Source organism: Podarcis pityusensis (genome assembly GCF_964106645.2).
Source record: "Podarcis pityusensis genome assembly, chromosome: 10".
Classification (NCBI taxonomy): domain Eukaryota; kingdom Metazoa; phylum Chordata; class Lepidosauria; order Squamata; family Lacertidae; genus Podarcis; species Podarcis pityusensis.
The window spans coordinates 10,739,184-10,756,243 of record NC_138035.1 but is presented as its reverse complement, the minus strand read 5'-3'; the positions used below and the strand labels follow the sequence as shown (position 1 = coordinate 10,756,243).

General features: G+C 45.6%; 1 protein-coding gene across 11 annotated transcripts in view; it reads right to left on the bottom strand.

Moving 5' to 3' along the window:
- Positions 1-17,060, bottom strand: part of GATA3 (GATA binding protein 3) — a 76,186-nt gene that overhangs the window by 15,062 nt on the left and 44,064 nt on the right. For 5 of the 11 annotated variants that reach the window (XM_081023073.1, XM_081023074.1, XM_081023070.1 and 2 more), the window contains exons 4-5: positions 7,262-7,407; positions 7,045-7,170 (exon numbers count right to left, since the gene is read on the bottom strand). In XM_081023073.1, the coding sequence (XP_080879199.1) occupies positions 7,045-7,170; positions 7,262-7,407 (272 nt within the window). The remainder of the gene's footprint in view (positions 1-7,044; positions 7,171-7,261; positions 7,408-17,060) is intronic. The other 6 variants (XM_081023072.1, XM_081023077.1, XM_081023078.1 and 3 more) reach the window with 4 other exon arrangements.

The window sequence follows — 17,060 nt, the reverse complement described above, 5'->3', positions numbered from 1 at the left end:
GCAGGCCAAGATTTCAGCCCTGGGACCTTCTGCATGCAAAGCAGGACTATCGTTCTTTCCTGAAGAGGTTTGCGGCTGTTATTTGGACTCGGGAGCTCTAGGGGAGAGGCTTAAATCTCAAGGAAGTGGGACAGCACCAAGGGAACAGGTTGATTTTCCTGTTTGGCATGAGAACGGTAGCTATTAGCCCTGCCTCCTCTTCATCAGGCTCTGCCTCGAGCCCTCAGGCATATTTCACTGGGCGCTGCCCTCAGACGAACGAGGCACCAATCTTAGCTCCTCCTGAATCTCAGAGGCCTTCCAGCCTTGGTAGCGCTCAAGGCAGATTGGCATGAGGCTTTGGTTGTATGCCATATCCTCAGATGCACACACAATATAAGCACCCCTAACAGAGAACCTTGGGAACTGCAGTTTCCCTCTTGCAGAGCTTCAGTTGCAAACTAGAGCTCCCAGGAGTCTTTGGAAGGAGGGAACTGTGTTCAAAATGCCTGTTGTGTACGGAACCAAAGTCTGGCTGGGGGGTACCGCTAGTGGCATCCATGCCATCAACTTCTTTTTATTGCCATCCTTTTTTATTGTTCTAATAATAATAGTAATTTATTATTTATACCCTGCCCATCTGGCTGGGCTTCCCCAGCCACACTGGGTGGCTTCCAACCAAATATTAAAATACAGTAATACATCAAACATTAAAAGCTTCCCTAAACAGGGCTGCCTTCAGATGTCTTCTAAAAGTTTGGTAGTTGTTTTTCTCTTTCACATCTGACCGGAGGATGTTCCACAGGGCGGGGGCCACTACCGAGAAGGCCCTCTGCCTGGTTCCCTGTAACTTCGCTTCTCGCAGTGAGGGAACCGCCAGAAGGCCCTCAGTGCTGGACCTCAGCGTCCAGGCTAGATGATGGGAGTGGAGACGCTCCTTTAGGTATACTGGGCCGAGGCAATTTAGGACTTTAAAGGTCAGCACCAACACTTTGAATTGTGCTTGGAAACGTACTGGGAGCCAATGTAGGTCTTTCAAGACCAGTGTTATGTGGTATTGAAAGCCATTTGCACATAACAAAATATGTATTTTATCAAAGTATTTAATTGTTGAACTGAAATACAATTAAGAAGAAGTATATTAAGAGTGGAGCCCTAAGCTATAGCTTGTTTAGCTTATACGTAAATCTGGCACTGTAATAATAATAATAATAAATTTTATTTACCGGTATATCCTGCCCTCCCCAGCCGAAGCCAAGCTCAGAGTGGCTAACAACAGTACCCTCTGGAGCAGGAGAAAACAAACATAAGGCAGCGTAAGGCAGTTCCCTATGTTCCCATCCTATGCAAACCCTCATGGCTAGGCAGGTACATTTTCTTTCAAAAAGAAATAAATCCCAGCCGCTTCTGATATGTCCAATTTTTTCTCGAGTGTAAGGGTTGGGAAGATGTGGCTCTCCCAATGTTCCTGGACTACAAATCCCATCGTCCAGCGCCATTGGCCATGCTGGCTGAGACCAGTGAGATGTAGGCCAACCCCATCCTTGTTGTAGTGGTTAAGACTGGGGAGGGGGGGAAGAAAGAAGGACAACTATTTATAATGTATAATCTCCAATCCACAGATATTTCTTAAGAGTTTAGCTTTTGTACACTGAATTTATGTTTAGAAAGTTAAAAGGAAGGGAGGTATTTGAGGGGGAGGGGATGGACCAAATTGAAGTCCTCTCTCAAAAACAGTTCTTTGTAGGTGTTTTGCTTTTCCCAGCAAAGGAAAGAAAAAGATTATCCTCCTTGGTTAAGGAGGGCAGTGGCTTCCCTTTTCAAGAATTCTTTAGCTGTGATTCCCACATTGCGGGGGCTTGGACTAGATGACCCTATGGACTCCCATCCAACTTGACAATTCTATGACACTATTAGAGGAAACAGCCAGAAAAAGATCAAGGTGGCACCTCGAGTTTTGTTCGTGATTCATGTAAAAAGGAAACGGGGGAGGGCCAGGAAATTTAAACCTCTTTCTCTGAAGGGGGGAAAAAAGCGAAAAACCACTTTTATTCTCACCAGCAGTGGTGAGTTGGTCTTCCCCAGGTGTCTGGCTTTCGCAGGCGGAAAGTTCATCTGAAATTTGTGTGGGCACTCGAGGGAAGAAGGCCCCTGGGCTGGGTCTTGGAACAGGTCAAAAATGCTGGCTGCAGATTCTTCTGCTCTCAGGCTCCACAAACACCATGCATTTAAAGCACAGTTCCCCAAAAGATAGATACAATAATCTTTATTGTCATTGTCCCATACAGAACAACGAAATTGAAAGGAAGAAAGAAAAAAACTACATAAGACCTTCAAAACCAACAAGCCTGCTATCCCAGCTATCCCAACCTGGTTAGACCCTAAAAACACTGAGACGCCATTTTTAAAATACAATATACTCCCATAGAGACTCCTTAAAGGTAAAGGGACCCCTGACCGTTAGGTCCAGTCGCAGACGACTCTGGGGTTGCGGCGCTCATCTCGCTTTATTGGCCGAGGGAGCCCGTGTACAGCTTCCGGGTCATGTGGCCAGCATGACTAAACCGCTTCTGGCGAAACAGAGCAGCGCACGGAAACGCAGTTTACCTTCCCGGAGCGGTACCTATTTATCTACTTGCACTTTGACGTGCTTTCGAACTGCTAGGTTGGCAGGAGCAGGGACCAAGCAATGGGAGCTCATCCCGTCGCGGGGATTCGAACCACCGACCTTCTGATCAGCAAGCCCTAGGCTCTGTGGTTTAACCCACAGTGCCACCCGCATCCCTAGAGACTCCCTACACTGCGTTTAAAACCAAAATTGCATTTGGATAGAAACTGTTGCTCAGGCAGCTAGTCCTAGTATTTATAACCCCGTATCTTCTTCCAGGGAACTGGAAACTGCGTTTTACCCCTCATGGAGCTACCCATAATGAACTACAACTCCCAGGATTCTTTGGGAAGAAACCTGAGGTACACGTGCAACATTTACATGCATAGCCCCACCCACTATGGGCATATCGCCCTTGAGAGGTTACCAAGCAGAGAATGTGGCCCTCGAATCAAAAACCTGGTCTTCTTTAACCGGCAGTGCCCCTTCAGGACTGCAGGCATCAGTCTGTTTACCTAATCTCCCCACAACCACTCCATCATTCTAACCCCGGGGGTGTCAGGATTTGAACCCTGGACCTTCAGCACACAAAGCATAAAGCTCCACCGCTGAGCCATGGTGCACTCTTTAGCTCTGTATTGTCAACACTGGCTGGCAGTAGGTCTCCGGGCAGCTTTGAGGCAGGAGACATTCCCAGCCCTGCCTGGGATCGAGCCTGTGGCCTTCTGCGTGCACAGCAGACGCTCTATCACTGAGCTATGGCCGTTTGCTCCCCATAGCTATAGAAGGAGTCTCAAGCCAGTGAACCCTTTCTCATTCTGGGTGGCAAACAGACTACAATATGGGGTGCCATCGCAGGGGGTGCTGGATCCTTCCCACACACCCTGGTAGCCCAGCTGCAACTGAAAAGGACCCTACACTGGGGAAAGTGGAAGGACAGGGTGACATTGCATGCAGACCGCACTGAGACACGTTTCACCCCACTCCGGAGTCGCTCAGTTTCCCCTCTCTGCCCCCCAACCCCGTAATATTTTACCGTGCGTGCACGAAAACCCTTTTTCTATCGGAACAGCATTGTAAGTCATCCAAAGCGTTTAGAGAAACAGATGTAGAAACAAACAAATGTCCTATTTCCTTAGGGCCAAACGACACGGTACACGCAGTCATGGGTAAATTTCCTCGCATTCCCTCCCCCTTTCTTTTCTAATCGAAAGCAGCCAAGGGAGGGTTGGTTTCCATTCGCGACTGCAGCACTGGCAAGGGAGGGGGCTGCTTAACCCTTTCCCCGTGGACTAGTTTTGAATTCACGTTCCTCCCCTAAGCTGCTTCTCCTGGTCCCGCTCCGCCAGGTGGGAGGTAAGGTCTCCCCAATATCTTTCTACTTCCAAGCAGAAACATAGGTGGAAGAAGAAGCAGGAAGAAGGTAAGTATCAGAGATAGGAAGAGCCCTGTTCTCCTTACCTGAGCCCCCTCTTTTGCTCTGCACTCTCGTAAAATCACAAGAAGAGCCCATCTACTCCAGCATCCTATTCTCACGTTGGCCACCCAGATGCCTGTGGAAAGCCCACGGGGGTTGCCATATGTCCTCTTTTTCCAGGACACGTCCTCTTTTTCATGGGTATGTAAAATGAGAGTCGTCATAGATATCCATGGTTAAAAGCAGAAGTCGGCAAATATGTCCTCTTTTTTTACTCCTCAAAATATGGCAACCCTACCTGATCCTGACACAGTTCTGAACCCTCACGAAGCAATTCCCTTTTGGGGTCAATGGCTATTAATTACTGATAGCCCGTCTGTGAATGGGGGGCAAATCTAGATATTATTAATTATTATTAAATTTTCTATACCGTCCTGCATCCAAGGATCACAGGGTGGTTTAAAATATAAGAACACAAAATTATATAAGCCAGTAACGAACAAAAGACAATAACCCACCCACCCACACAACTTAGAAGGCTGTAGATTAATTAGCCAAACGCCTGGGAGAAGAGGAATGCTTTTGCCTGGAGCCTAAAGATATGTAATGGTGGTGCCACGTAAGCCTGCCTGGGGAGGGCATTCCACAAATGGGGCGCCACTGCAGAGAAGGCCCTGTTCGCGTGTTGCCACCCTCCGGGCCTCTCACGGAGGCAGCACACGAATAAGGGCCTCAGATGACTATTGCAGAGTCCAAATGGCTGTTGCTCCTCCAGGTAGACTTGGACCCTGGATCACCAGCAGCATAAATCAAAGATTTAGGCATGTGTGAATAGGTCATCACAGGCCAAGCACCACAGACAGAACCAGTGCTGTTTTTCTTGAAAAACATGTTTAGGGGTACTCTCATTTTCCGACTCATATTGAAATACTGCCCCTCAATGAGGCCAAACTTAGATTCGCAAAATGTTTAGGGTTATGCGTCCTCCCAGAAAAAAAGTACTGGACAGAACTATCACTACCAATGCGTGCACACCACTTGTCAAAGGTGTCAATCTGTTCACAAACACATTCCTTTTCAATTCGGCAAAGCAAGAAACAAGGACTGTCATTAGCATCTATCCAAGATGGAGAAAACCTCTGGGTACTCGGGAAGTATGTTTGTTTCATTTCTAAAACCTGTAGACTGCTTTTCGCTGAAAAGGCCCAAAGCAGTTTCCAACTATATTAAAACATGCAATCCTTAAAATACAAATAAAAACAGCATAACACGACGCTCTAGATCTCCAAGACAGATTAACCAATTCCTCAAAGCTAGAATGCCATCTCAGCAGCACACCCCTAGCAGGAGGGAATTCCAAAGTCAGGGCACCACCACCAAGAAGGCCCTGTCTCACGTCTCTGAACACACTTGCTAGCGGGACTGCGGACAAGAACACCCTCAGCAGATCTCAGAATGTGGATCAACTGGTGATGGGAAGTGGAGGTCCAGCAATATCTTGGGGGGGGGGCACAGCCTCCCTACCCCTAAGCCAACTGACTAAGCCAGCTTCTGAGTCTCCTGCAGTTCAGGGCCTCTTCCAAAGGCAAACCAATCTGCCCATTACCAAAAGCAATGGAGATTCAAAACCTGCCGGTTCAACTCATGCCTCCGATCATATGCTTCTAATTTAACCGAGGAAGTAAGGATTCACAACTTTCACCACTGAGTGAGTCATCCACACTAGAGGTCACCTCGGACATGCATGTTTCTCAATGAGCCACAGCTTTGTCGTCTTCTTACAAGATTCCCACGCCGATTGCTATACTCTTATATTGGAAATAAGGCTATAAGGAATTTTGAGGTCCTAATAGTCAAGGAGGGCAGGTATCAACACCTGTCAGAAGGACAAGTTTCCCAATGGTTGTGAGCAACTATAACTAAATGGAACCTCCATGTTCAAGAGATAGTATACCTCTGAAAACTAGATGCTGGAGTCAAAGTGACTTAGTAGCCTTCATGACTTAGTAACAGGCTTCCCAAAGGCATCTGGATGCAAACACATTGCCTTATCAGGTGGACCTGGTGCAATCCCCAGAGCCTATTCCCACATAGAGCACTCGCGATTTGTACTTTTATACATGGGTGGCAAACCCGTCTCCTTCCAGATGATGTGGAACTCCAACTCCCATCATCCTTGGCCATTGGCCATGCTATCTAAGGCTGATGGGAGTTGAAGTCTGACAACATTTGGAGAGCCACAGCTTGGCCGTGCCTGTTCTGCAGTCGCAGTTCCAAAATGTCTGGAAATTTTCCAGTTGTTTCCAAAGGGCAAATAACATAGGACAACTGGAAAACCCTCTGGGCACTGGCTCTTCTCTCATGTCAAGTTGAATTTCTGCACGGTTGTGTCTAGGGTCACACATAAACACCACAACTGAACACCGCTCCAAAGGGAGTTGAGTAACACAATCAGTCATAGCTGTACACAACCCACTCACAGCAGGTTTAGAGTGTGAAGCCATTCCAAGTGGCCAAGATGTGTTCCCACAATTGTGCGCATCATGTGCTCCAGACCATGAACTAGGTGACCAATTGAAATGGAGAAGGTCAAAACATGAATTTGGAAATAATAGGGTCCAATTTTATGGATAGCCTGGGCAAAATGACAGACAGTATTAATTTTGATGGGTCTGCTTTGACTATGGAGAACACTGTATACCATCCTGTGGCATTTAAAACAAAAAATGTAGTCCCAAAGTCACTAGTCCTTTTGGAGTTCCAGAAACTGCGTCATGAATGGGAAACGGATGCACTGCTTTTAAATCCAGGACGCTTTCAACTTTGGAGAAAAACTAGTTTCAAAACAGTCCCTTTTTTTTACAATGAAATGGATTCTTTTTTCATGCCTACCGCATGCTTCCCAGCCCGCCCCCCAAGCTCCCACTTTCTTCAGCCCCCCCCCCCTTGAAACCGCCGGAAAAAAATCACCACCCCTTACTTGATTCTTTTTTAAAATAAAAAAATAAAAGAGATATATAGAGAGACATAGAAATGGTACATAACTTGGCAGGCATAGTGAAAAAGGGGGGTTGGGCTCTCTCAAAAACCCTCTTCTGTACAGACAGATAAGACTTTGGGCGGGGGTGCCCAAATCTACTCCCTCCAGAAAGTTCTCCATCTTGGGCTGAGGAAATTCAAAAACACAACATGACAGGGAGGGAGAAGAAAAAGAAAAATAAGAAGTTAGTGCAGTTTTTGAGAGTCAAGTCACTTACCAGCCTTCTCTTCGGCTTTATCAGGGGGCGGTTCTGCCCATTCATTTTATGATACAGTCCACAGGCGTTACACAGATAATGCCCCGTACCATCTCTCCTCCATAGGGGGGTCGAGGTAGCGCCACAGTTTACACACTCCCTGCCTTCTGGAAACAAGAGGGGACACAGTTCATTGATGGACAGCAAGGACACAAGAAAATTAACAGGCGGGAGGGGGGGAGAATCGAAAGAGGTCTTAGCAATTTCTCCACCTAGTTCAGCTTCCCCTTCCAACTAGGGCTAGGTGAATCTCTAAACTTCACTCTCTCATTTATCCAACCTTAAATTCATGTTCCCCACATTCCCGCAGCGGTTTGTGAATTTTTTTTTAACTTCCCGTGAAAATTCGTCAGCATTTCAGTGCAAATTTCTCCTGTAACATTTCCAACTACAGCTAGGTGAATCTCTAAACTTCACTCTCTCATTTCATCAACTATAAATTCTTGTTCCTCACATTCCTGCAGCAGTTTGTGACTTTTTTTTTTTAAGCTCCCGTGAAAATTTATCAGCATTTCAGTGCAAATTTCTCCTGGAACATTTCATATTCTTTCTGTATAAAATTTTGCCAAGCGGACACAGTTTTGCAAGAGATTCACCCTAACAGAATGTGTTTCCTATTGTTATTCTCCCTAACACATGCACTTTGAGCCTACTTTCCCCTACTATTCAGGTTTTCGTACAAGTCGTTTGGGTGGAGAACCACATCGCAACATTCAGGGAAGTGCAAATTTCGAATGGAAGCTGAGTTTCCAGTTCGCATACTGTTTCGGAAAATGTGAATCGGGTAGATTCACATTAAAATCTGGGCTGAACCAAATTTCTCTCCTGTCCCAACTTTCAACCCTCCCTGGTCAAAAGGCAGGCACTTCAGGAAAAGCCGGGTGCAATTAAACCATTATGCTTGCTGCCCCATTAAAAAAAAATTTAGCAGGACCAGTGTCCAGGGATTATGGGAGTTGTGGTCCAAAAGCAGCTAGAGACCCAAGTTCAAAAACCCTGATTTACATTATGGGTGGAGCCATTTTGGTTCAGTAGTACATTGTGCACGTTATCAACACTTTATATGCGAAGAAATAACTGAACAATATACCCAAGACTACTATCAAACCTTCCACTTGGTCCTCTGAGCGCTATATTCACTCACTCCACTATAATTTAAGAGCTAAGGGGGTGGGCTTTCTTTTAGGTTCAAAATATAATAGAAAATCACGTAAGCTGGACCTGCAACGGAGCTCGCATACACACCGTAAATTTAAAGCAGATTTAAAACACATGGCTTTCTCCCCAAAGAATCCTGGGAAATGTAGCTTATTTAGGGTTCTGGGGGTTGTAGCTTTGTGAATCCAGTTGCCTGGGTTCTTTGGATATGATTTGGATGTGCCCAAAACGTTACGTCGTGGAGCATTCTTGCTCAATGTGCCTGCCAGCCCCTTTTCCGGAATATCCCCACTTCATCCCACAGACACTCAGCAAATCTGTGACCTCTGAGCATGCTTGGCTTTCAATGAGTTGTTTGGGGGAAAGTTTCTCCTTAAGGTGTTTTTTTTTTTAGTGCTTCTGAAAACCTTGGGATTCTCTTGAACCTGCTGACCCATCCCTCTTGCACACAGGTGGTGGCGATTTGACTACATAACGATCAGTGCTCAGAGATGCCGTTGCCATTAATATGCATGGGGTAATTGTCTCCCACAAGATGTTGTCAGTAGTTCAAAATATACATATCTTAGTAGCTGCAGGGAGCAAATGACAGCCTGTGCAATGCATGCTGCTTTAGTGTTTGGGTGCATGGATTTAGATGCGCAGTCACTAGAGCAACAAAATACTTATTACAGCCCTAGGGGAAGGGCCCCGTAGCTCAGCAGTCTTGCATGCAGAAAGTGTTGGATTCAATCTCTGGCGTCTACAGGTAAGGCTGGGACAAAACAGCACCTGAAATTCCATACCCCCCCCCCACCAAGTGTCATTAGTTTTCAGGGACAGTCCTGGATTTACAGAAGCCGGTTTCTGATTTGATCCCAGAATGTCCCGCTTTTCCTTAAGGTAAAGGGTAAAGGGACCCCTGTCCATTAGGTCCAGTCGTGGCCGACTCTGGGGTTGCGGTGCTCATCTCGCTTTATTGGCCGAGGGAGCCGGCGTACAGCTTCTGGGTCATGTGGCCAGCATGACTAAGCTGCTTCTGGCGAACCAGAGCAGCACATGGAAATACCGTATACCTTCCCGCTGAAGTGGTACCTATTTATCTACTTGCACTTTGACGTGCTTTCGAACTGCTAGGTTGGCAGGAGCAGGGACCGAGTAATGGGAACTCACCCCATTGCAGGGATTCGAACCGCCGACCTTCTGATCGGCAAGTCCTAGGCTCTGTGGTTTAACCCACAGCGCCACCCGCGTCCCTATTTTCTTCAAAGAAATGTTGGAGGGTATGGAGTTATGCAACCCCCAAGCCAATGAAATAAGTAACTATACAACCTTTAGAAGACGTATCAAGGCAGCCCTGTACAGGGAAGTTTTTTAATGTTTAGTTTTTGTTATGTAAGAAGCTGCCCAGAGTGTTTTGGGCAACCCAGTCAGATAGGTGGAGTGTTGTTGCTGCTGTTGAATAGGACATCCCCATTTTCATTGCAGAAATGTCAGAGGGTATGTGAGAATTGCTGTCAGTCAGTGTCAACGACACTGAGCTACATGGATCAATGGTCTGACTCCGCAGAAGGCAGCATCCCTATGTTCTGACCGCACTTCATCACCGCATGCTCAGAGACTGGTGTGCTAGTAACTAGGGGAGAAGGTTTAGCCTTGAAGACTGACAGACTGTAACAACTCACACCAGCAAAGGTATCCCCCTCAAATGCAGAAGTGACTAAATAAGAACAATGATTTCCTAAGGGCAGGTGCCAGAAAACAGCCTCCTCCTGTAAACAGAGTCCATTTGAGCATAACTGCACTTCCTTTTCCAAATCGAAGTGCGCTCTATATTTTAATCGCAGTTCTATCCAAAATCTGGAGATAGATATGGGAAAGAGAACCTATGGTTCTCCAGAGGTTGTCCTGTCAGCAGCCAGCATGGTCACCGGTCAAGGATGGTGCACTCTGTAAGTCCCAAAAATGTTTCCTCAGCTCTGGTACTCAGAAGCCTATCCAGATAAGGCAGGTCACTTTTCTTAAACTTGTTCACATACCCTCCAACATTCCTCTGATGAAAATACATTGGTACCTTGGCTCTCAAACTCAATGAGAACCAAATTCTCAAACGTTTTGGAAGTCTGTTCCAAAACCAAAGCGTTCCAAAACCAAGGCGTGCTTTCCCATAGAAAGTAATGCAAAATGGATTAATCCATTCCAGACTTTTAAAAACAACCCCTAGAACTGCAATCTAACATGAATTTTACTATCTAACGAGAAGACCATTGATCCATAAAATGAAAGAAATAATCAATGTACTGTACTATAAAATAAATAAGACAGTATTGTAGATGGTAAAAATTAAAATTATTTTTTTTTCTTACATGCACTGATGATAGTCATAGTTTGGATAGGGGGCTTTTATCCATTTCCGCAGTCACACAATCAATCAATCAATCAATCAGTAGCTGAACTGGGTTCCACACAGTCACAAAAACAAGTCACAAAAATGAAGTCACAAGCCATAGTCACAAGTCAGTCCCATAAAACGAACAACAAGTTACAGTCAAAAAAGCCACACAAACAAAAATGCAAAAAATAGAAAAAACAAAAGCTCCAAATATCACCTCTGTGTTGCGTGGGTGCTTGGGACTCAACAGCCGAAAGACTCAATGGGAAGCCTCTGATTAGCAGCGGGGGACTCAATTCACAAACAGAACTCAACAGGAAGGAGAACATGTTCCGCTTCCAAGGCAAAGTTCACAAACCGGAACACCTACTTCCAGGTTTGCAGCATTCTATTTCCAAGTTGTTCATAAACTAAGCTGTTCTAAAGCCAAGGTACCACTGTAGAGATGTCTCCTCCAACACCTCTCTGATGAAAATAAGGACCTCTTAGTCCATACTCTCCAAAATTGGGGCATCCTAAGGAAAAGCGGGACATTCTGGGATCAAATCAGAAACCAGCTTCTGTAAATCTGGGACTGTCCCTGGAACATAGGGACACTTGGAGTGTTTATGTTCAGGCTGTGGTTCTGCCGAAGAAGAAGGTTGCATAATGATGGTACGGCCAGCTCAACACAGATGGCACCATTTTCTCAACTGATGGTAAGAATTGGGTCTTATTTGCTTCCTGGTAGCTTTTGTTTTCTCTGATCTGTTTCACTTTCCATATTGTCAAGTGAGGCAGATCTGTCCCCCATCACCACCCCATCGCCTTCACCAAGATCTCATCATTTCACCGGTTTGTTGGGGAAAAAGCCAGGCAGCTTAACCTCCTTGCCCCACAAAACCCTGAGTTGCTAGATCGAATCATGCAAGAGCTCTGCTTCCCTGCATGTAAATAAACTAAAATGTGCCCCCCAAAAATACAACAACCCTCAGCTGCCGATATCAAAGCTAGGGTCAAATAAGGCTTATGCAGTTTTCATGTGCAAGATTTTAAAACTTTGCATGCATTCTTGGTGTTAATGCACAGCAGAACACAGAAGATTGTATACATCCTAATAAGGTAGGTTTTACATTTGCATTATAGACTGATGGGAGAGTGTGAAAATACCCAGGTTAACGTATGCCAGTATTAAACATCTTCCTGTGGTTAATGAAGTTTTAACATACATTTAGGAAGAAGTTAGTGTAAATATTCTAATAAATGGCACATAAATAGCTGTCACTTTTTGAATGGGCCAAGGAGTAAGGGACTTTTAAACCAAATTATCCTAGACGCAAGTACCTGGACTGATGCTAATGCTATTCTAGGCTGCATCAACAGAAATATAGTGTCCAGATCAGGGGAAGTAATAGTCCCACTTTATTCTGCCTTGGGCTGACCACACCTGGGAAACTGTGTCCAGTTTTGGGTGCCACAATTGAAGAAGGATGTTGACAAGCTGGAACGTGTGCAGAGGAGGGCACCCAAGATGTTCAAGGGTCTGGAAACCAAGCCTTATGAGGAACAGTTGAGGGAATTGGGTATGTTCAGCCTGGGAAAGTGGAGACTGAGAGGAGACATAATAGCCTTCCTCAAATATATAAAGGATTGTCAAATGGAGGATGGAGGATGCTTGTATTCTGCTGCTCTGAAGGATAGGACCCGAACCAATGGATTCAAGTTACAAGAAAGGAGATTCTGGCTAAACCTCTAGAACAGCCTTTCTCAACCTTGGGTCCCCAGATGTTTTTGGCGTACAACTCCCATCATCCCTGACCACTGGTCCTGTGAGCTAGGGATTATGGGAGTTGTAGTCCCAAAATATCTGGGGACCCAAGTTTGAGAACCACTGCTCTAGAAGTACTTTCCGACAGTAAGAGCTGCTCAACAGTGGAACAGACTCCCTCAGAAGGTTGTAGACTCTTCTTCCTTGGAGGTTGGATGGCCTTCTGTCATGGATGCTTTGACTGACATTCCTACATTGCATGGGGTGGACTAGATGACCCTTGGGATCCCTTTATAATTCTATTATTCTATGAATCGCAGCACAATGCTATGCATGTTTACTCAGAAGTAAATCCCACACTATTCAACGGTGCTTAGGATTGCAACTAGGGATGGAAGTTCCTAGGCTGGTAGACAGAATCTATAACAGTGTCTGACTTGCACTAGAGCAATTTTAAATGTCACTGCTGAGTCTTGCAATATGAGAAATCAAAATGCGAAGATTTCAGAATAGGTGAAATATTATTTGAGTGTGTGCAATATTCAGTAACTGCAAGCAAACTCCTGAAATAAACTGTCCATAGCAAACAAAGAAAGAGATTAAAAGATCTAAGCCCCTAGAACTTTTTTTTAAAAGAAATGAAATAAACACTGGTCAACACCGTCTATCAGTTTTGAATCTGCAGCAGTTGACAATCATACGTCTGATGAACTGCAGAACATGAGAAGAGCTGGATCAGACCAAAGGCTTGCCTCATCCAGCATTTTCTTCCCCGCAGTAGCCAATTAGATGCTTTCAGGAGGCCCACAAGTAGGGCATGGGGACAATAGCCCTCTCCTACTGTTGTCCCCAAGGCAACAGATATTTTACTTCTAATGTGGAAAAACCATCCTGCAAGGAAAGTGTAATGCTCATGTTCGACAAAAGAGGCTTAAAGACTCTCAAGGCAAATCTTTAAAAATGTAGTATAAACACTGACAACTGGGAAACATTGGCCTGTGAGCGCTCCAGTTGGAGAACAGCCTTTACTAAAGGTATCATGGGCTTTGAAGACTCTCAAACTCAAGACGAAAGGGAGAAACAAGCTAAGAGGAAGGCAAGTTTGGCAAACCCTCACCGTGATCAACTCCCAACTGGAAACCTATGTCTTCACTGTGGAAGGACGTGTGGATCCAGAATTGGCCTCCACAGTCACTTATGGGCTCACTGTTCAAACCGTGATTATGGAAGACAATCTTACTCGGCTACGAGGGATCGCCAAAGAAGAAGAAGAAGAAGCAACGTTGCTTATAACGTCCCAAGTTTGAAAGCAGAGCTTGTGTCAAGTCCAATGGGAAAAGAAGTCCAGCTACTCCACTCTCATCCGTGAGAAATGAAAGCCGCCTCCCCGAACGTGGGTCCCCCAAAACTGTCAAGACTACATCTCACGTCATCTCTGAGCATTGGCCATGTTGGCTGGGGATGAGGGGGGTGTTATAGCCATCAGACTGGGATTCACGTGGGTCCCTTGTTAAGCCCTGCTGCTCAGGTGAATCACCTGAAGTAGGACATTGGTGGAGCCATCTCTGCTGTCAGCAGCACCTCACATCTGCCTTGGATGAGGATGCAGTGACGACACCAACCCATCCACTCCAAGCCATGTACTGCTTCTCCCCCTCCCACCCCTCATTGGACACTGGGGTGCTGTTTGGGGGCTTCATTGGGGGTGGGGGTTTGGTGAGATTTTTTCCAACATAAAATACAATAAAAACTGAAGTAATCTAAAGGAGAGAGAAAAGAAACAAACCAAGAGGAAACGAAAGGAAGAAGGAAAAAAGAAAAAAGGGGGAGCCATACCTTGGTTCTCAAACGGAATCTGTTCCAGAAGTCCGTTTGACTTCTGAAAACATTCGCAAACCAAGGCGCAGCTTCCAATTGGCTGCAGGAGCTTCCTGCACTCAATCAGAAGCCGTGTCGGACGTTCGGCTTCCAAAAAACATTCACAAACTGGAACACTTACTTCCGGGTTTGCAGTGTTTGGGAGCCAAAACGTTTGAGTCGCAAGGCATCCGAGAACCAAGGCACAACTGTATGTGTGTATATAATACCAAGCCCTCTATCACAATTATATCTTAATCCTTATTCCACACCCAGAAGAGTGAACCCTCCCAGCAATCACCTGGGAGTTTCCCAGTCTTCCCTCAGCCTCACACCCTGAGGAAGCTCCTCTAGCCTGCCTCTCATGAAGGTCCCTTCATCGAATGTCCATCACCTTCCTGTGTGTATCTTCATTTATTGTTGGGCAGTGTGTTGTTGATGTTGGGGTTTTGTATCTGCATTTCAGATCTTGTTGTGATGTACTGTACATGGAAATTGTTCCATTTGGTTGCATCTCTTTTAATCTTTTATTTACCGGTGACGACTACGTTGTTATGTTGTAATTACGTGTGTTTCTCTCATGCTGTACGCCGCCATCTGAAACCGCTCCAAATGTCAAAGCGGTTTTCTCAACAGCCTTGGGTGGAGAGGGCGGCTGTCGAGGGAAGGGCAAGGCAAAAACCCAACTGAGCATGCAGGGCTAATCCCCAAATATTCTGGATGGTGGACTTTGTGCCGGTGCAGAGTTAAGAAATGGTTCTCCGCAATGCTGTGAAGACAACTTGCAGCTGAGAGAGATACATGCGGAAAATGATACCTTGAAATGGAAAGTTAGAATGTGCTCCATCTAGCTGGACCATTTCCAAACAAACAGAGGCATATCAGCAAGAAATGAAGGCACTGGTGTTTATCTCCGGCATCAATTTGTAAATATTCTGCCACAATCTATGGAGGATCCCCCTTCGGAGATTACAACCAATATCCAAGGAGGTTCCATTTCCTCTGTGACTCTCTCTCTCCCTCTCTCTCTCTCTCTCTCTCTCTCTCTCTCTCTCATTTTTCAAAGCCATTTATGCTTCTAGCCATCGACACATCCTGCGCCAGCAAATTCAGAAAGCTAATTACGTAGTTTGTGAAGTCGCTCGCCTATATATAGGATTTGCAGGGCAGATCCATAAACAGCATGCTCAAATTCGACTTGCAATTTGTCCTTGAAATAGGAAGGCTCATTCTCTGTTCAGCACATGTCTCTTCCACCACAGAAGAAAAACATTGCGGCTACAGCCAACTCTCTTTCTATCCTTCATCCAAACTCATTTTTCTTTCCCCCCCCCCCTTCTCTTCCAGGACCTCTTCAAAGCAGCCCAGGTCTGCAGCACTCTTGCTACGGCAAAATATCGCAAATAATATGCCAGCAAGCAAAGCCAGCTGCTCATCATCAAAGACCCCCATTTTGCCTTGCTTGTGGAAGGACAAACCCAGCCTTCCTCAGCCTGATACTTTCCAGGTGATTTAGACTACAATTCCCATCATTCTTGGCCATTGGGCCATACTAGCTGGGGCTGATATGAGAAGGGCCTTTTCGGTGGTGGCTCCTAACATGTAGGACTCTGTATTGAGGCACCTCTGACCCCCTCTCTATGGTTTTCAGCAGCTGCACCTTTTCCAGCAGATGTTTGGGGAAGGAGAGAGATGATTAGGCAAATGGATTGCTCAGCTTCTTCTAATGGTAATTGCTATTTAATGATTTCTTATGAGCTATGGTGGTGTTAAAAAGGACTGCATTGTTTTAGGGATTCTCTGTATCGCATCTGATTTTGTTTTAAACCGTCTTGCGGCTTGTGCAAAGGGTAGGATATAAATATTCCCCCAAAAAATTAATTAAATTAAATTAATGGTCCAAAACATCTGGAAGTCACCAGCTGGGGAGGCCTGGACTAACCAGTGATGCAGCAATGTAGCTGTTTATTGCACTCCTTGTATGGCTCAGATGTGTTTGGTAGCCACACCAAAAGTTATTACATCTCCTGTGTGCACTTATTCTGGGTCCTAGGAGTTATTTCATTTCTAACCTGCCTTTCCTTCGAGGCAGCATTCACCACCCTCGCACAACAACCCTGCAAAGCAGGTAATGTTGCAAGGCAGCGGCAAGCCCAAAGTCTCCCAGGGTGCTTTATGGCTGAGTGCATAGATCTAAACCCGGGACACCTCCATCCCATTCAGATGCACTAGCCACTGCACACCACTGCCCCCTTTGCGATCGTGTTATGGAGGATGGCCGGACGAACTGTTACTTTGTCAAACTGAAAGATTTATGGGGCTGATCCAACATCCACTCAGATTAACCCAGTTCTTTCCTCTACCTTCCAAAACATCACCCACAGCCTATCAAAGCGCTCTTGGAAAGGTCAGATTGTAAAAATTAAATTTCATTAATCACTGGAAAAGAAGGTCAGGATTAGAGGTGCCTGCCTTCATTCCTGACCATGTCTCTCTGCCCTGCAGCAATGTGGACCATAGCTGTCAACTTTTCCCTTTCTTTAAGGGAAATCCCCTTATTCCAAATAAGATTCCTCGCAAGAAAAGGGAAAAGTTGACAGCTATGATGTGGACAGTCCACAAAATGG